The sequence below is a fragment of the Pristis pectinata genome, chromosome 6, assembly GCF_009764475.1.
Source record: "Pristis pectinata isolate sPriPec2 chromosome 6, sPriPec2.1.pri, whole genome shotgun sequence".
Classification (NCBI taxonomy): domain Eukaryota; kingdom Metazoa; phylum Chordata; class Chondrichthyes; order Rhinopristiformes; family Pristidae; genus Pristis; species Pristis pectinata.
The window spans coordinates 62,510,873-62,531,684 of NC_067410.1; the positions used below are offsets into that span (position 1 = coordinate 62,510,873).

The 20,812-nt window shown below is 43.0% G+C and overlaps 1 protein-coding gene across 28 annotated transcripts in view; it reads left to right on the forward strand.

Annotated features, from left to right (window-relative positions):
- kif1aa (kinesin family member 1Aa) overlaps positions 1 to 20,812 on the forward strand; it is a 230,642-nt gene that overhangs the window by 96,193 nt on the left and 113,637 nt on the right. For 12 of the 28 annotated variants that reach the window (XM_052019026.1, XM_052019024.1, XM_052019028.1 and 9 more), the window contains exons 8-17: positions 581 to 658; positions 1,640 to 1,705; positions 2,417 to 2,434; positions 4,160 to 4,235; positions 5,502 to 5,580; positions 6,211 to 6,353; positions 7,377 to 7,415; positions 10,899 to 11,110; positions 14,708 to 14,787; positions 17,226 to 17,301. In XM_052019026.1, coding sequence (XP_051874986.1) covers positions 581 to 658; positions 1,640 to 1,705; positions 2,417 to 2,434; positions 4,160 to 4,235; positions 5,502 to 5,580; positions 6,211 to 6,353; positions 7,377 to 7,415; positions 10,899 to 11,110; positions 14,708 to 14,787; positions 17,226 to 17,301 — 867 coding nt within the window. The remainder of the gene's footprint in view (positions 1 to 580; positions 659 to 1,639; positions 1,706 to 2,416; positions 2,435 to 4,159; positions 4,236 to 5,501; positions 5,581 to 6,210; positions 6,354 to 7,376; positions 7,416 to 10,898; positions 11,111 to 14,707; positions 14,788 to 17,225; positions 17,302 to 20,812) is intronic. The other 16 variants (XM_052019047.1, XM_052019034.1, XM_052019049.1 and 13 more) reach the window with 3 other exon arrangements.

Here is a 20,812-nt window from a genome sequence, read left to right on the forward strand (position 1 = left end):
TTTATGCTCAGCACATTGCGGACAGCTTGTTATAAACCCTGCCTATTAAACACCCTTCCTGTTATATACCTTTTCTATTGTACACAGCGCCCATTATATACGCTGTACACCCAGGCTAAGATGTACCCTGCTTGATACCAGTTTTAACTGCTACATACCTTTTTATTGTACAAAGTGCACACAATTTACATCCTGCATGATGTATATATGCTTGTCTGTTGTATGCCCTACTGCATTACACACTCACTGTTATTATAGACCCTGCCCCTTACGCACTGCTCTAATTTTATCATGATGCAGATTATGTACTTCTTTCCTGAATTGACAAGTCTGTTTCTGAGGCGTGTTTTGCAGTTCTGAGGTTCAATGCACAGAGGGCTTCCCAGTTTCTTGGATGGATTTGATCCGGTTTACAAGTGGCTTTGGTTAATGTATTGGTGGAGAATTTTGAATGGACAATCTATTTAAGATATATAATACCATAGAGTTCCAATGAATTAATAATAGCAGAGCATTGGAAGGGGTAATTCTGGCTTTCATTGAATTACTTGTTTTGCTTCTAACATCCTTTTATTCTTAGGTGAGTAAAATCAGTTTGGTTGATCTTGCTGGAAGTGAAAGGGCAGATTCCACAGGAGCAAAGGGAACACGATTAAAGGTGAGGATTTGCTTTATCTGACCCTCTGTTCATTTGGCTCACCACACACTGAGACACAAACCTCATCACCCACCCACATATCCTTCTACCCACATGTCCATTTTCATGCACTGAGCTACATCCATCCAGCCCTCCATTTGTTCACAACCAATTATGCATTGACTCTTTGCTCCACAGAACTCTCTGTAATATGTGTTCATCTGTCCAGCCACCTCTCCGTGCAGTTACCTGATTCACCCATTGATGTATTGTCATCCATCCACTCACCTTGAATTACTTGTCAGCGGGTGATATGCTGTGGTCAGAAGCCTAACACCACGTGTCTCTCCTGCAGCAGTACACTGACAGTGTTTTAAATGATTCTTCAGGATGTCTCATCCCAGTTTGTGTTTGCACTTGTCCAATCTTAAACCATTTGGTTGGGTTTTGATTTTTGAAATAAAAAATTTCAAAACATTTTTTGAAAATGTTCTTTTTAAAATATATTGTTCAGCTACTGCAGATAATTTGATGGACTTGCAAAAGATACCCCTGATCCTGTATGGTCATATAGAGTTTGCCAAAGCATCATTTACTGGTCCTGATGCAGGGTTTCGACCTGAAACGTTGACAATTCCTTTCCCTCCACAGATGCTACTCAACCTGCTAAGTTCTTCCAGCAGATTGTTTGTTGCTCCAGATTCCAGTTTCTGTAGTCTCTTGCATCTCCATCTTTTTATCACCTAATCTTTGGATTTCAGAAAGCATTTTATAAAATGTCCAATCATGCAATCATTAAAAACAGAGATGCCACTGAGTTTGTGGGCAGTTAGACTAAATATTCTTGGATAAAATTGAACAATGTGTAAGGAACACAATGTCCCATTTCCATCCAGTGGATGTGGCTTCATTTGTTTAATACACAGCTCAATGTATTGTTGCATCTATTTGTTCAGTCTTCTGCCTGGTCCATTTAATGGCTTATTTCCTTGTATGTTTTAGGAAGGAGCAAATATTAATAAATCCTTGACAACTCTGGGCAAAGTCATCTCAGCACTGGCAGAAGTGGTGAGTGCACTTGTTGCTTTTATTGGGGCTCTTCTTGCGTGATGATGATGCTGGTGTCAATTTATGTTCAAGTAGATAAGCAAGATGGTGACCTTGGAGTCAGAGCACAGTCAATGCTGACCTTGCCCAGCCAGAACTGAGTTCCAAAATTAATTGAATCATAAGCTCCATAGCCACAGCAAGGTATGGGATTCAATTCACTCTGCGTAGATCCTACCTCAAGAACTATGTCCAACCAGGTCACTGAGACAAAAAGGAAACCTTCAAGCAGATGAGACATGGGACAAAGCTGGTCACTCATGTCAAATGTCCAAATTCTGAGGAAAGATAGGTTGTGTCTGGTTCCTTTAAGGATTTTTCATAAGACTCTTAATAGAAAAAAAGCAAATCCAGAAAGATGCAAGTGCAAGATAAGGACAAGAAGAATGTTTTGAAAGAAGTTTAGGATTGATTCAAAAATTCTTCCATCACCTTAAAAGTGGTCTGAATGGATAGATTCTCAGGAAGAATCCTGATTATGAGACTCCTCCTTTAAAAGAGGTCCTGTTGGTGAGGTCAGTCATCATTGTTGTCCTGATGTTAATGATAGTTCTTAGTGGCAAGTTCCTTGCTGATTTGTATGAAGTTGGCAGTGAGATAGTGAAAGAGCAGCATTGATGCATCAAGTGCCTCTAGCCCATTCAATAAACTTGCTTTTTCTGTTTATTACAGGATTCTGGATCAAACAAGGTATGAACAGCACCTGACTCCTTGACACTCCTGACAAAACGCAACCTGTTTTACCTCTCAGAGAAGATAAAGCTCAGGCTCAGCTGTGACACCTTTGCGGTGAAATAGCCTGCTGACTTTACTGCCTGGGCACACACAGGAATTTACCACTTGGTCCAAAAGAGCAGCTCATGCCAGCGGAGCTGACCCTTACCAAACTCAGAAGCGGGCAGGGATACAGTCTGCCAACAGATCAGGGTGTCTCCATTGCCTCTGAGCTTGCCTTGAAAGTCAGCAAACTGAGCCTTGGGTACAACATGGGCACACATTCCACACCTTACTCTACAGGGTAAAACCTCCAGGAATGAGAGTGGACAGCTAATACCTGCTGTTCATTAAGAACATAGAACTTTACATAACAGGCCCTTCAGCCCACGTGTGCCAACCATGATGCCAAATTAAACTAACCCCATCTGCCTGCACATGATTCATGTCCCTCCACTCCCTGCCTGTTCAAGTGTCTGTCACTATCATATCTGCTCCCACCCCGCTTCCCCCCCTCCCCCCCCACCACCGACAGCCCATTCCAGGCACCTACCACTCTGTGTGAAAATACTTGCCACGCATCTCCTTTATCTCCTTTAAACTTCTCCCCCCTCCCCCCCTCCCCACCTCACCTTAAAACTATGCCTTGTTAGATCTGGAGATGATGTTGTCCAGAAGGTTCTTCGAAAGTCAAGATTGAGGCTAAAATTCTATGGTTACAGCTGTTTTATAAGATGTCCATCATAGTACAGGTCAGACAGGGTCAGCCTGTATCAGCAAGCAAGGCAAGTAAAAAGAAGTAACAAAGAACTTGACCACATGCTCTCCCTTTATACTGCAAATTGGTCTGAACCAGTTTAGATAAGGAAACCTGTGAAAAGGTACTGTCTGAGTCACAGTTCCGCTTTGCAAAGGAACTACAGAAGTGTGGAGCCAAATATACTACATTACTAACAGTTTACAAACAGGTGATTATACAAATATATAAGCTAGCATAAAGAAAGATAAAACTACAAGGAAAAACAATAAAAACAACAATCTCACAGCCCTCTAGTATTTGACATTTCTACTCTGGGTGCTGGCACAGTTTGGGATTCGAGCGTGACTCCATGTGTTGCTATGCGGACCAACTATGGGATGCTGATGTACATTTAGCCATTTTTTTTGAGTTCCAGCTATTATTTTGTTCTGCAGTATCTTAGCACCCTGCTATACCAATCCCATTTTCCTACACTCACCCTTCTATCCCAGGTTTGAAATGAAGCAGAAAATGCTTCAAAATAGGCCTGGCAGTATCTGCAGTTTGGTAGGTACCTTATCAAATGCAGGAAGGGAAACTGAATTTAAATGCTGAATGACTGGCTGAGTGTTTCTGGTATTTTCAAAGTTCAGTCAGTCTGTGCAATTGTGGGTTGGCTGGAGGGAAGGGGCTCAGCCAGGAACATTGTTCCCATCGTCCATGTTCTGGGGGAGCTGGGCAAGACTTGGGTAGACCTAGTCTGTTAATACTCATGATTAGATAAGGATTAGATGAAGTACTGCTGGGACTGTATTCTGGCAAAGAGGTGGAGCCTTCAGGGCACCAATCAAACTGATCTGAGAGGATGACTGATGTTTAATCCAATTTGATTCTGTGCCTGATCTGAAATTATTAATGTGCTCTATTTATGAAATATCTTTGTTGTGTTCCACATTGAGCAGAACAAGAAAAAGAAGAAAACAGATTTCATCCCATACAGAGACTCTGTGCTGACATGGCTGTTACGAGAAAACCTTGGTGAGAGCTTCGTCTTCTGTACCGCTATTTACTGATGCAGCTAATAGTGTAGCATTTCCACTATAATTATATGTTAGTGTGGGCTATGATTAATAAAGCTTAGAAAAAAAACGACAGAGGGGGTTTGGATATCACCATGTATTGCTTACTGCCCTTCTATCCTGAGAACTGAACTTGCATTTATATAGAAACTACCACAATTTCAGGGTGTCCCAAAGTATTTCACAATGACTGACTTTTGCAGTGTAGTTATTGCAGTACCGTAGGATAATCTGTTTTTAGATGTTGATTAATATCTAAGTGAGGGATTAATATTGACCAGGACAGCAGAGAGAACTCCTGTGTACTTCAACTGGTGTTGTGGGGGTCTCAAGCTGAGAGGGTGGGGAGAGACCCAGTTTAATGACTCATCTGAAAGACCTCTCCTCCAATAGTGCCACAATAGTGTTCCAGTTGAGATTTTGTGATATCAGGCTTGATATGGGTTTCCTTGCACTTAACGTGGGATCCCCCTCAGCCTGCTCCCCTGAGGATAGGTTGATGGTGCTGGTTTACAAGGGGGAGTGGGCAGTGATGGGACTTGCAATGAAAGGATAATTCAGGTGGAACCTTTTTCCCAGGCTAGAAATGTTGAACGCCAAAGGCCATAGCTTTAAGGTGAGAGTGGGGAAGTTTAAAGGGATGTGTGGGGCAAGTGAGCAGTAGGTGCCTGGAACGGGCTGCCAGGGATGGTAGTGGAAGCAGATATGATAGTGGCATTCAAGAGGCTTTTAGTTAGGCACATGGACAGGCAGGGAATGAAGGGATATGGATCATGTGCAAGCAGAAGGGATTAGTTTAACTTGGCATCATTCTCGGCACAGACCCGGTGGGCCGAAGGGCTGTACTGTACTTGTGCTGTACTGTTCGATGTTCTAATTGCCTATCCAGATACACACCTGTTTCAGATGAAGGGTAGGAAGGGCCTGAACCATAGATGGTGGGAAGTGTATACGCTGTGTGGACGTGAGTTTACATCCAGAATGAGGGGAAAGTATTTATCTCTTCAATGGGGTTGGGCATGCTGGACAATGGTGCTGCTCAGCTCCACCTGCCTTCCTTAGAGTGCCCTGACATTGTGCAGTCAGAAGCATCGAGGCATTTGGCTGGGGTTGGGTAGTGTTAGGTACGTTAGGCTACGTTTAAAAAAAATGGACTGTTGAAGATGAGTAGAAAGTTTCGGAAGTGGGCCGACGATCTTGAACCTAACATGTTGCTTCCCTGCAGGGGGCAACTCTCGGACTGCCATGGTGGCTGCACTTAGTCCTGCTGACATCAACTATGATGAGACACTCAGCACCCTGAGGTAAGGAACAGCTGTATGAGTAGCACACTGGATGAAGGCAGCTCCTGCAGAGTGTGAGGTATTAAGAAGATAAGATAAAATAGCTTTATTAGTCACATGTACAGCGAAACACACAGTGAAATGCAATTTGTGTAGTGTGTCCTGGGGACAGCCCGCAAGTGTCATCATGCTTCCGGCGCCAATGTAGCATGCCTACAACTTCCTAACCCGTATGTCTTAGGAACGTGAGAGGAAACTGGAGCACCCAGAGGAAACCCACGCAGACACGGGGAGAATGTACAAACTCCTTACAGACAGTGGCCAGAATTGAACCACGGTCGCTGGCGCTGTAATAGCGTTATGCTAACTGATTAGGCTTTGGAATGAAAGGGCTGGGTTAGGTTTTGGGGAGGAAAGAACTGAGACTAGGGTTTGGAATGAGAGGGGCTGGATTAGATTTTGGGAGTGGGAGAGAAACTGGGTTTGGGGAGGAAGGGGACGGGTCATTCGGTTGGGGAGGATGGGTATGGGGAGCAGAGGGTGAAGCTTTGAAGGTATTGAATTATATCCTGGCATACCCTCCCTTTGCAGATCTTCTTCTGCTCTCTAATGCAATACACTGAAGGCCATCTGGTTTCTTTCATTCCTTAGGTATGCTGACCGTGCCAAGCAGATCCGATGCAATGCCGTCATTAATGAGGATCCCAACAACAAGCTGATCCGGGAGCTGAAGGATGAAGTCTCCAGGCTGAGGGATCTGCTCTGCACTCAGGGATTGGGCGACATTATTGATCGTAAGCGGCATCAGATCTCTGAGGCACAGGAAGAGTTAGAGCCCATCCCTTCCCCACCCCATAAATACCCATCCTAGCCCTGCTAGGTCTCCTATGCCAACGCTCACAGGTAATATCGGATATTCAAACAGGCCTGCACTTATGAGCCCGTGGCTCTAAGTGCTCAGCTTCAGACAACAGTTGCAACACATGGAACTGTCCTTGACAATCAATAAGCAGTCATGACTGCTTGTAGGTTCCAGCCTGTGGGTCAGCACTTCACCATTAGATGTGAGATGACTTTGCATCTATAACAAAGTGTAGAATCCCTCCTGTGATGTGCAGTGTGTGATAACCAATATCCACGTTTATCATGATCTGGTAGGTGTTGGGCACACACTGTATGCAACCCTTACATATGAAATAACATAGACCTATAGTAAAACAGGGGACACTTAGCTTAAAACAGTGTACTTGGTTCATTTTCTTCCCAGAATCCCAAGATCCAACTTCTCCCATTTCCGGTCCATTTGAAGGCCAGCCTGTACCTATGAAACTTACAGAACAGGCAGTAAAGTAATGATTCATCCAAAAGTTAATTTAAAATGCAGCATTTGTGGGCAAATGACTAGAACGCAGGAAAGCGGCGTTAAGTGAAATACCCTGGGGTGGGGATGTCTCGGGCTCCTGTGTGTAACCAAATGTGGTTAAGATTTCACAATTGTCCACTGTGAATTGTGATGTCAGTGCACATACAACAAAAGGAATCCTCTTCTACAACATGCTGCATCTGGTGTTGAAATAGGGTGGGACTCACAGTTTTACAGGGGGGTGCGTTGTGTGTTGTCATAAACTCCTTCCCTAACCCCTGCCTCTTCCTACTGTTTCTTCAAACCCTTTTCCATCTGTCTGCTGTCCTCTCTGAGCCAAGCTCCTCTCTGAGCCTGTTTTATATAAGCAATTTCAAGTTGTTTCTTTCTGTGATACTGTGGTTGTGAACTCTGACCTCTGAACCTTGTTTCTCTCCTTTCTCTGGTCTCTCAGTGACTCCGGTGCCCGATGACAAAGGAAATGGAAGAAAATGTGTGTAAACAGTTGGCGTAGCACAGTAGCAGCTTGTGATGCTTTCCTCATACGTGCATGCACACTTGTGCATGTGCACACATGGGTGCACACCCCTCACAACACAGCATGAGACAAAGAGCCTGTTTCTCCTGTTGCCTTTGGCCATGGGTCACCATCGAGTGTGTTCATAAGGCAGTCTGAATGGGCACAACATTGTCTGATGTTCTGCAGGAGTCTTTCCTTCTCTCTGAATCAGTGGGAGGTTCTCACCCACCAACATCAGTCAGTAGCCACTCATCACATGTGGAGCAAGATTTGGTGGTCATGTTTTTCAGTCCTTCTAGGGGATCACAGCCCTGTTTGGTCCTGACCCTTGCCCAGTATCCACACTTGCCCATTTCCAACAGGTCCTGCTCAGTGCAGGAACCTGGATTGACCCCTTTCAAGAATGGTTGTTCATTTGTACAAACTTTCCCCACAAAGACATCGGGGCTAATTACTTTCTATTTGGGTTTGAGCAGCAGAAGTGGCAGTAATGGGTGTAACGTAACAGACATCTTTATCATCCTTAGGAATCTGTTAGCACAGTGGAACTGATGCCCAGACTGTGCCCAATTTCAATGCTGTTACTCCAAAGAATACTTGTTAGCAACGTTGCAATTTGCTCTTTCTCTCCAGTCCACCTACCATGGCAAAATATGGCTGAGAGGGTGCCAGCTACTGGCAAGTGCCCTGGATTGCCACACAGCTGAGTTATCTGCTGCTTACAATCCATTGCTCCAGATCTGTTCTCACCAATAGACTTTGAGCCTTGGATGGTACTCTGTTACCCAGTATCCCTCACTGTCATCCAACACTGGTTGTATGAAGGCAGGTGGGTGGGTGATGGGGGGTGAGCTCCAATGTGGGACTCCAATCAGATTATTGGATTACCCATTGCCCAAAAACATCTAGTAGTGAATCTGATCATGCAACTGTCAAATTGTGATGAAATTTCTTGTAAATAGGAAGCTCTCTCTCACAATGTGCAACCCAGCATTTGGCAGGGGCCAGAATTAAATGTAGAGACAAGCTATATTTTGCAGATTAAAGAAAAATTTTCAGGATTGAGGAAAGAGTGAATCCTGTTGAACTGAAAGCATTGTCTCGGTGTTCCAATTGCCCTGCCTTTGTGCTGTGTGTTCCCGTGATTTAATCTCATCCATTGGCATTTCTGACCTCACCCCTAACTCCTTGGGACTCTTTCTCTCATGCTGTGACTGACAGGCTTCTGCACCGCTGCCCTGCTACACTTTCCTGGTTAGCTGATGCTCTGACTCATGACAATGGCTCATTCCTTTGCCTCAGGATGTGCCTTCCTTCCTACACCGCTGAACCTCCTGTATGGTTCCATGTTATTGTACTGCTAGATGAACATTAGGGTTTCAGTTTTAACCCAAAAAACTAATGAGTCTGTACATGGAAAGAAAATTTATTTCTTAGGCTGTCTAATTTATGCTAGAGCCTCTATCTCTTACAATCTTCAAAGTGGCTTTTTCATCTGTTAAAGTGAATTCTAAGTATGTGCTGAGTTTTTTAAACATCCTGAAAAGCAAGATGTAAGTAGCAGATTTATAAGTATTGAATGGATCTTGATATACAGGTAGATACAAATGCAGTTCATAGGAAGCTCTAAGGTCATAGTGAAAAGGGCGTCATAAAATGGCCAGTGGGACAAAAATAGCAGCATGCATTCATCCAATGCTATTAAGACAGTAACATTTCCGAAGTGCTTCACAGAATTTGGTTCTAGAAACCAAAGAGCAAGTGGCCAAAAGAGGTAGATTGTAAAGAAACAGTAAGATGGAGCGGGGCAGAGAGTATTAGGGAGGAAATTCCAGAGTTTAGGGTCTTAGCAGGTGGAGGTACAGTCATCAGTGGTGGGGCAACTAAAATTAGTGATGCACAAGAGCCCAGAACAGCAGGGGCGCAGAGATGCCAAAATGTTGTGAGAGTGAACCACCATTGCAGGCATAATAGCAAACATCTGCCCTCTAAAGCCCGTCAATAGGACACAGCAAGTCAGGTTACAGGCCTTTCACTGAAGGGGTCACCCCACGATTGCACCCTGTAGTTGCTGCAATGCTTCTGCTGTGCTTCACCCTCTTGCTGTGCGTGAGTGCGTGCTCCACTTTTGTCTTGCCGTCTGATGTCGATGTCGCTGATGTAGGACGCAGTGTCTGTTTACTGAATCCCTCTCAGTCATAATTGGCACATGTGGAGAATTGCTTTTCTGTTGGTGGATTTCAATGCCGTGGGGTTTTCCAAAGATTTTAGATTGGTGACATGCCAGGAATTACACTGCGCTACACCTTCAGGCCACAAGAGGGCTGCAGGGATAGGCTCTGGTGGAAGGTGAACCCTTAGATTTGCTGCTGGCTGAAGGTGTTAAGTTTGGAAGCCAGTCTTAGATTTTTGTTTAGATTTTCGAATCTCATAGGGGAGGGCAACACCTCAAGAAGAATAAATGAATGTAGAATGGTATGATGGGCAGCACAGCATAATTAGTGTTGCTGCTGCACAGTTCCAGTGACAGGGGTTCGATCCTGACTTCTGGTGCTGCGTGTTTGCATGTTTTTCACTTGGCTTGCTGCCATGTGCTCTGCTTTCCTTGCACAGCCCAGAAGATTGTGCTGGTAGATTAAATAGCTGCTGTAAATTACGCTTAGAGTAGGTAGGTGGTAGGAGAATCAGGGTGGAGCTGATGGACATGAGAGGGAAACTGGTTACAGGGAAACAAGTGGGAGAATGGGACTGATGGGAATACCCTGAGAGCCAACATAGGCTTAATGGGCTGAAGGGCCTGTCATAGTGTGGGAAACCAGATTAAGAAAGTTGAGAGGTAAAGATGACCTTACACGGATGTAAGGCATCATAACACTTCCTCAGATCACCTCCTGAAGCACATGCTACACAATGATTTACTGTGATTATATAGACACACCTAGCTCCCTCTTTGTGCATAGCAAGATCCCAGAAACAACTGTGATTGAGCACCGAGGTGTTGGCGGATGGGGGGTGGGGAGCAGGTTGGCCCTTTTCCCCCCAAATAGATCTTCAGCATCTGGTCACAGATGAAGCCTCTTCCCAGTTTCTCAAATAACAAACCCTCACTCTAATGCCTACTTATTTTCCTCTCAGTAGGCAGATCAGCAATTCTCCAAGGGAAGCTGGTCCCTGGGCAACTTGTCCACTGATAAGAGATGGTGCAGTTGTGAGGAAGTGTGTAAATCCACCAACAGAGAGCAGGGCACAAATCTTGGGGACACCAGCCTGACTTTGCCTTAAGCACTGATTCATTACACACATGTCCATGCTGTTGTCTGTTCTGTGGTTCTTTTCTAACATATATTTCTCATCCTGTTTTAGTTCGTTATATCCAACTTGCATTTTTCTTTCTTCCCTTTTCTTTCTCTCTTCCACCCTTCCCCCTCCCTCCTTCCGTCCCGCTTCCTTCTCTAGATGTGAAGGATTTAGAGAATAATAACCGTAACTGCAGAGTAGCAGCTGTCAATCAACGAGCTGACAATTTCTCCACAGTGTCCGGAATGGTGGCTGGAGTGAGCCCCTCGCCATCCCTATCTGCTCTGTCCAGCCGTGCTGGCTCTGTGTCCAGCCTGCATGACCGGCTGATGATTGCCCCTGGCAGTGAGGAAGCCATTGAACGGCTCAAGGTAAGCAAATGAAACTCAGTTGGCAATAACAAAAAGGGAAAAAAAAGCAAGGGGAAGTTGGAAATGCCACGGTTTAAGTTGAATGCATTCGTGCTGCAGCTAGTAGAGTGGCAGCACAATGGTGCAGCTGGTGGAGCCGCTGCCTCACAGCACCAGAGAGCCAGGTTCAATCCTGACCTCAGGTGCTGTCTATGTGGAGTTTGCACGTTCTCTCTGTGACCGCCTGGGTCTCCTCCAGGTGCTCCAGTATCCTCCCACATCCCAAAGATGTGTTGGTTGGTAGGTTAATTGGCTATTTGAAATTGCCCCTGGTGTGTAGGTGAGGGATAGAATCTGGGTGGGGAGTTGATGAGAATGGGGGGAAGAATAAAAAAATTGGGATTAATGTAGGAGTAGTGTAGATGGTCTGAAGGGCCTGTTTCCATGCTGTATCTCTCTGACTTTATATTATATTTTGAATTGCAGACCTCAGGATTCATTATTGAATTCATCAGTTTCAGATAACCAACCTTTCCTGTTTGTTCAGAGCTGACCAGCTCTGATGTAAGGTCATTCACCCATTCCCTTGACTGCCTGGTCTGCTGAGTATTTAGGCTTTTTTAAATTTAAGATTTAAAGCAATAGCATCTCACATTTCCAACATTGTTTTTGTTTCTCACCTCATTGTGATCTTTCATCTCCCACTGCTGAAACCCCCTGTAGTCAGAACAACTGGGATTAGCAAGCATCCATCACGTTCCCCTAGATGCATCAACAGCATTTGTATCACCTGGACAATCTTGGTCTCCACTCAACCACAAACATTCCCTCTGTTCTCTCTATTCCTCCCTCTCTCTCTACAACTTAAAACACACTTGTTTCTTGTTTTCTCACTTTGGTTTTCATCAGTTCTAGTGAAAAGTAATTGATCTAAACATTAACTCTATTTCTCTCTTCACAGATGCTGCCTCACCTGCTGAGTATCTTTAGCATTTTCTGTTTTCATTAAATTGAATGTATGAGTGCAAGATTAAACGAGCATGTAAAAGCAGAAGGGTATTATCAGCAGATTTTAACTATTTTCTAGGTTGGGCTGAGCAGATAAAAGTAAATTTCCTCAGTTTCCAGGGTAGCCTTTTGCATCAATATGTCTAGAACCAACAAGCAGCTGATTATATCAGATTTAGAAATTAGTAATGTCTAACAAACCATGAGTCAGCATCTATCAAACAGCATTTGTAATATGACTGAGTTCAATATAATGTTTGAAAGCAAGAAACATGAAATACCGACTAAGATTCCAGATTTTGATAAAGCAGATTTCCACTGGATAAGGCAATCTCCATGGTAAATTGGTAAATCAGATAATGCAGAAGTTCTGTAAGAGGAGCTCAAGTTAGACATGCAACAGTTTATACCCCAGAGGGTTAAAGTCTCTAACTACCTAAACAAAGGCTTGGGACACCTAGAGAGGTAAAGGAAAATGTTAAATTAGAGAAAATGCATACGAAATATAAAATAGACTTGGCATGGTTTCTGCCAAATAAATGAATACAGAGAGGGAACGTGACAAAGCTGTCAAAACAGGTTGAAAGAGATGCAGAAAATAAAGAAGCTTGGCAGGTCATTAAAATCAACAACAAAAAATTAAATAGTAATCAGGTTCATCAAACATGATCTATCCTATACAAAACCATGTTGTCTCTCTGATGGGCCTGAAGAAGTGACATTGTAAATGAAAATAAGGAGTTGCCTGGAATGCTGGATAACGACTGCATCAGTGTTACTGTAGATGAAGAGGGTAACACACAAGACTATAAAGAAACTTAAATTGAATCAAGGCAGGGAGAGACTTGCTAAAATTAATGGAAACAAAAGATCAGTAATAAAGTCTAGAGAGCAGCATATCCCCGTGACTAGATGTTTTCCCAGGATTTAAAGGAACTAGGGGAGATCATTTTTGATACCCTCGGTCGAATCTTCCAAAGATCTCTTTATTTAGATACTTTTCCTTAAGGTAGGAAAACTGAGCATGCCATGGCTATTTGAGAAAGCTAAGTGAGGAAAGGCAGGGAATTATAGGCTAATTAGGAAACTAATCCAAAACTAAGTCCAAAGTAAAAGAAAACAAACTGCTGCAGTAATTCAGGCAGCATATGTGGAGGGAAATGGACAATCAACGTTTTGGATTGAGACCCTTCATTTGAACTGAAAGATAGAGGGGAGATAGCCAGTATAAGGAGGTGAGGGGAAGGAGTGGAGCAAGAGTGATTAATCACTGCGAAAACGTTCAGCTCATCAGAAAGGGACAACATGGTTTTGTACAGGATAGATCATGTTTGATGAACCTGATTACTATTTTTGAAGACATGGTTAAAGTATTGGACAGCAGATGGCCTCTGAATAATTGATGTCGGAAAGGCATTTGATAAAGCCCTTCATATGAAACTGTTCATTCATTGAATTTGTGGCAAATTATTGACCTTACTAGAAAATTATCTGTGAGGTAGAGTGCAGCGAGTTGTTTATTGAGGAAGGTAAGAAGAAATGTTGAGAGAAATTATTTCCATTGGTGGGACATTGGGAAAACACCTTCACCAAGGAGTGCAGTGGTTCAAAAAAGCAGCTCACCACTGCCTTCTTAAAGCAGATAGGGACTGGCAATGAATGCTTCCCAGATCTCAAAAAATGCATATATTAAAAAAAATCTAAAAAGTAAATTCAGCACTTTTGGGAATTAGATAATAAACAGGTTAACATGCAAAGGGTTGTGGAACTGTCTTCCACAAACAGCCATTGATACTCAGTCAATTATTAATTTTCATTTAGATCAGCAGCATTTTCTTAATTAAAGTATGACGGTTTACGGGACAAATCCAGAAATGTATGATATTAGGTCGCAACAGCCATGACCTCACTGAATGGTGAAATATTTTTGCACCACATGTCTACTGCTGCACCTGTGTTCCTAGATTATGAAATACTATAAAGTAAATTAAGTGACACGTATTCTATTCGTTTATTCACCCACTTACACTAATCCTATATTAATCCCATTTTATTCTCCCACATTCTTCTCAACCCTCCCCCCCCCCACAGATTCTACTAATCACCCACATTAGGGTCAATATACAGTGGCCAATAAACCTACTAACCTGCATGTCTTTGGGACATGGGAGGAAACCAGAGCACCTGGGGGAAACCCACGTTTACATGTTCTCGGGAGAACATGTAAACTCCACACGGACAGCACCAGAGATCAGCATCAAACCCGGGTCTCTGGCAACTGTGAGGCAGCAGCTCTACCAACTGCGCCACTGTGTCTTGCCTCTTTATATATTCTCTCATGGTCAATGAGCCTTTCTTGAATAGGAGTCTTACCTGTTTGTACATCATGTAAACAGTTGACTTTTGTTGCAGCTGCCACACTAAATGTTGGTTGAACCATCTGTTCTGTTTTGAACCATCAGGGATTTCAATATGGGAATTGCATGGTCATCTGGAAAATCCCTGCCTTTCAACCAGAAGTGGGTTCCTGCCTCAATTGGAACTGCACTCATCTTTTTGTAAGGTAGTTTTCGAAATGCTTACATTGACATCTGTGCTTAATATCAACAGGAGACAGAGAAAATAATCGCTGAACTGAATGAAACATGGGAGGAGAAACTGCGCCGAACAGAAGCTATAAGAATGGAAAGGTAAAGCTCACTGCAGAATATGTTATATTAGCAATATGGTTTCATAAAACTAGCAGGAGGTTCATGTGCAGCTCTCAACTGCTTAGTTGGTATAATCAGCACATAAACATTGACCCAAAGTTTGCTATTCGGGCCACACCTTTTTGCTGAGTTACCTAATTGTGATCAGAGGCAACAGCATTAAATACTGGGGCGTTATAATCAACATGTTTTTCCAGGGACCATTGTCCAAGAGTTGAGACTTCTGCTCAGTAAAATGCTGAAGTGTCGATAAATCAGTGTGCACACAAATCACAAGTAGAATTAACTTGGAAAGACAGCCCTGCAGCTTTGTTAAGAACAAGCAGTCAGAAGTTTCTTTTAGTTGGGCAAGGGCTTTAATTCTTTTTCCTGCATCCTCCAGTTCACACTACATTGTTTTTTGAGTCATATATGGGAAGTGAGGTGTTGCTGGTAAGACCATTGTTTATTGTTTATCCACATAAAGGGGAACCACCAAGAATGTGGGGTAGGTCTCCAGGTGAGTCCAAGCCTTTTCTGTCTTGGAATTAGCCATGATCAGATTGGATGGTGAAGACCAAAGACTAAGTGGCTCACACCTGATCCTATATCCCTCTGATATTCTTAATAATAATAAATAGCTCATAGAGTCATACAGGAAAGTAATTGACCCACTGAGTTTGTGCTTGCTGACCATTAAGCCCTCATTTACACTATTCTTACACTAATCTCATTTCATCCTCTGCACACTCCCATCAGCCGATCGCAGATTGTTCCAATCACCTATCCACAAGGGCCAATTTACAGTGGCAAATTGACCCATCAACTCACACACCTTTGGAATGTGGTAGGAAATCAGAGCTCCAGGGGGAATCCCAGGAAGAACAGGCAAACTCCACACAGACGGTACTAGAGGTCAGGATGGAACCCAGATCTCCAACATTGTGAGGCAGCAACTCTACCAGTTGCATCACTGGGCCACCATTTTAATTTATTTTTGACAATCTTCTACTATTTTAGCCCAGGAGCTTTCCACTTCATTTAATAGGAGATAATGGGATGAGTTTTCAACTTGCAGCCATAATTCTGGTGTGTAGATCAGCATCTATTATAGAAGCCTAATGATTTTCATTGGGCTTGTATTCCTTGAATATGGAAGACAGAGGGGTGATATGATTGGAAAATTTGAAATATTGAAGAGATTCAAATGATTCCAGGTTAAGGAGGCACGCACAGTAAAATTAGAGCTGGGTAATTAGAGAAGGAAATGAGTAAGGGTAGCATGGAATATTGTGAAAAGACACCATAATGGATTGGATATGCATATCAGTCAGGGTCTAATGTAGTGTTTCAAGGGGCTGAATGGGCAAGTCTTGTTTCAGAAATGAAAACTGAATGTTTTCAACAAATGTAAGTCAATCCACAATGTGAGTCTAACGCTTGTGTTTAAGGATGAAAGCCCATCTCACTGTCTCTGTTGAAGCGGAGAGCAGAAGAATGTTATATGAACACGTTAATTATTTGCAACGAATATGGCAGCAGAATTTTCAGGCCTTACATGGAGCCTTGTGGCACCAATGTTTACTGTTCCAGTGACCTTTTCAATGGAGTTCTAACAGTTAGGGCTTCCTAGGAGTGGATACAACATTCACATTAGTGCAAGACCATCCCCACATCACTCATAGTCTCTTAAACCACACATTAATGCGTCCACTCTCTGCACACTCTCTAGTTTAATTGCATCGTTCCTATAGCACGGCAACCACCTCTGCACATAATACTCCAAGTGCAGCCTAACCAATGACTTGCACAACTTGTGCAACCAACAGTCTGTACTTCTCAAGGACATGCTGGTTGTTAGGTTAATTGGCTACTGTAGATAACTTCCAGTATACTGCCTGGTGGTTATAATCAAGGGGGATGTTAATGGGCATTTGTGAGAGGATAGGTTACCAAGAAATAATTGGAAAGGGATTGCTCTGAGAGGCAGCATAGATTCGATGAGCCAAATGACCTCCTTCTATGTTGATATGAAATATGAGCTTATTAGTACTGAAACTGATCATGTATGATGTATTTAATAGCAAGTGTAGATACTCCCAAGAACCATCTGACAAATATTACTCATATACTTTCTGCACAGATGTTTCTTTCTCTGCTAGAATCCCTATGCATACAGATCACTGTATTCTTCATAATCTAGGCTCATATTTTTAACTTTATTCCTCTGCAAAGCTGCCCTCAGACAAACTGTTCCCGGGCTCACCTTCCAACAACTGCTTATGGATTGGGGTTAGCTGCAGAATTACATTCAGTGCATGGAATTACGAAGCATTCATCCAGCCACTATTTTTTCCCTTGTGCTGGAGCCGACAGCCCAAATCATTTACTGTTTAGTCCTCTGTTAAATGCTCAGAAGCTTTGAATTTATATTTCAGGGAGGCTCTGCTTGCCGAGATGGGGGTGGCCATGCGTGAAGATGGAGGTACCTTGGGTGTTTTCTCTCCTAAGAAGGTATGTCAGGTTTGAAGAAGTTTGAATTAACCATTTCTATCTTAATTGCCCAGAGACATGGGAAGGCTGTTGTTGCTAAATGATGGTTTGGAATGGATGGTTTTGGTGAGCCCTTTGTTGGTTGGGAAAACTTACTGCCCATGCTCTGTAATATCTGTTCATAAAGCAAATCAGGGCTTTCACTCAAGGGTCAAGGCAAGAGGCAAACCTTCATCAATGTCATTGTTCTGCAACTTCGATGGAGATCAGGAAAATCTATCTGGCTTTACTACGTTGATGAGAAACGAACCAATAGGACATGTGTCCAATGTATGATGTTTACAGTCATTGTTCCTACTTATTGAAACGTGGTAGCAGAAACCCACAGTGAGGTACCATAAACAAGGAGATGAATGACCAGCTAGTATGTTTTTGGTTGGAAGATGAACATTGGCCAAGACAATTAGCAATCTTTTAACTGTCTTTCAACATTCAAAGACATGTAGGATCTTAGCTTAACATCAGCTTTTAGGCTGGCACCTACTGTCTTAAATATATTGAAGTTTTAAGAAGTTATTTGCGTACTAGCCCTGAAGTAGAGTCTTTAAATGAGGCGAGGTTGTACCTACTGTCGATTTAGACTTGAACATCTTGATTGGTTTATCAATTCTTCTACACACATTATAAGGAAAATCACTTTGTATTGTCTGTTAAGAAAACAAGATGTTCCAATGTACTTCATAGAAGAGTTTGACACAGAGATATTAGGGTAGAAGAAAGTTTGGTTTTCAGGATGTAGGTTTATGGAGGAAATTCCACAGGTTAGAGCCTTGGTAGCTGAGGACATGCAGCCAGTGGTAAAATGGTTGGATCTGGGATGGTCAAGTGACCAAAACTGATGGGAGTGCAGATCTTTCAGGAGGTTGTAGACCTGGAAATATGGAGGCATGAGGCCATTTGAAAACAAAGGTGAGAATTTTAAATCAAGGCATTGTAAACTGAGAGCTAATACAGGTCAGCAAGTACAAGAGTAATGTACAAAATGCATTTAGTGCCTTCTGAAACATGGGCAGTCAAGTTTTAGACAATATGAAGTTTACTTGTTGTAGGTTGAGTGAGAGCACTGGGAACATATTGGAATAGCTAACCAGTTGTAATAAAAACACAGATGAAGATTTCACCAGAAGGTGATCTGAGGAAGATACAGGTGGGCAATGAAATGGTGATGCAAATAGACAGTCTTTGTAATAATGTTGAGATAAATTTTCTGAAGCACATATTGGGATGATATATCAGGCATCAGAAGAATGGTGACCAGAAACTCAAGCATCCAAAGCATAGCTATCTGTTCCCAATAGAGGAATGGTGGGAAGGAGGCATATTTCCCTGTATGTGCACGTGTGTGTGTGTGTGTGTGTGTGTGTGTGTGTGTGTGTGTGTTTCTATTTGTGTGTGTGTGTGTGTGTGTGCATGCATGTGTGTGCACCAGTGCATGAGACTCAACCACGTTTGTGGTGATATACATTAACATTTATCCACATTGTGAGTCTGTGTAAAACACATCTGATTTAACTGTAGTCAGCTGCACACCTCTGTCTAAATTCCAACAGTTGCTGCTTTCTAATTTGTATACCAGTATCATTTGTTTTGTTTTCGCTATCTCCCCTACTCTTCTCCTCCCCTTTCCCATTGTTTCAACCCCCCTCCCTTCCCAACTCTTGCTCAACCCTGCAACTGTTTAATTCCTGTTAGATTGAACATAGAAGAGCTGCTCAGATGTTGCTGGAGTCTCTGGGGGTGTTCTCTCCCAAGGAGGTTTGTTCTGGGTGACTGTGTGTGAAGTGTTGTGCTCTCTTTGATTTGGTTTGCTCTGTCATTTATGAGATGGAATCCCTGATTCCATTGGCTGGTTCTGATTCATTTCTCAGCATCACTTCCCTCTCTTTAATGGCCTAGTTTCACGGATGAAAAGATTGTAAATCTGTCAAATTTTGAAGAGGTCTTTTAGAACTAACCCCTCCCACACCACAACCCTGCCTTCTTGTCTCTCCCTTTCCTGCTCCCTTTTTGCCTCTCTCCACCCCTCCCTCTACTTCTTCTCCCTTTACTTTCCTCTTGTTCCAGACATTTGCTATCCATCCCACTTCCATCCATTTATTTCTTCCAACTTCCTCCTTCTGTCCCAATTCTCCACTCTTCTCTCAGTTTCCTTCCTCCCCTCATTCTCTTTATCACCTTCTCCGACTGCTCCCTTTCAATGTCATCTGAGAGTTCACGAGAAACTGTGGCATGAGGAAATGAAGCTCTGTCCATCAAGCCTGCCAATTGCACAACCTCGTTACGGTTGGTTCATTTAACCAACTGGGAGAGTGATCTCCTGATTTCCTCAAAAGGTAAAATTCCTTAAGTATCTAGCCTTCCATCCCACATGTTCTGCATCCTTGTGGGGTGGCTTTACCTGTGCATGAATCCAGCATCTCTCTGCACCCCACGTTGAGATGGGGTATGACCGTTTCTCTTTGTGTTTCTGCTTTGTGTTTCTACACACTCCTGTCAGTATGGTTTCCATTTCGAATATCATTAAATCCCAGTATTTGTGCTGATTAAATGAACTGTCAGCACAGGTTCACAAGATCACAAGACAAAAGAGCAGAAGTAGGCCATTCGGCCCATCGAGTCTGCTCCATGAGCTAAAGGAAAAGAAAAAAAGAAAAGGAAAAAAATAGAAAAAGAAAAAAGAAAAGGAAAAAAGAAAAGAAAACACTATTCCTTTCTAGCCCCAATTTCCAGCCTTATCCCCATATCCCTTGATACCTTGACTAATTAGATACCTATCTATCTCTTCCTTAAACGCCTCCAATGATCGGGCCTCCACTGCTGTACATGGCAAAGAATTCCATAAATTCACTACCCTCTGGCTAAAGAAATTTCTCCTCATCTCTGTTTTAAACCTGTACCCTCTAATTCTAAGATTGTGCCGTCTGGTCTTGGACTCACCCACCAAGAGAAACAGCTTGGCCACATCTACTCTATCCAGTCCTTTCAATGTTCTAAATGTTTCTATGAGGTCCCCTCTCATTCTTCTGTACTCCAGTGAGTACAGTCCAAGAGCCAACAAACACTCATCGTATGTAAGCCCTTTCATTCCGGGAATCATCCTCATAAATCTCCTCTGAACTCTCTCCAACATCAGCACATCCTTCCTAAGATATGGGGCCCAAAACTGCACACAGTATTCCAAATGAGGCCTCACCGGTGCCCCTTAGAGCCTCATCAACACTTCCCTACTTTTATACACTATACCTCTCGAAATGAATGCCAACATAGCATTCGCTTTCCTTACTGCCGATCCGACCTGGTGGTTAACCTTTAGGGTATCCTGTTCTAATCATGTTGCTGGAGAGTGTTTCCCAACAAACTCCTCAATCCACGAAGACTCTTGAGTTCTACAGTTCACCTGCAGTGTTACCATTAGCCTAGTGCAGTTTGCTGGATTGCTCCAACATAGACAGTCTGCTTGCACAGAGACATG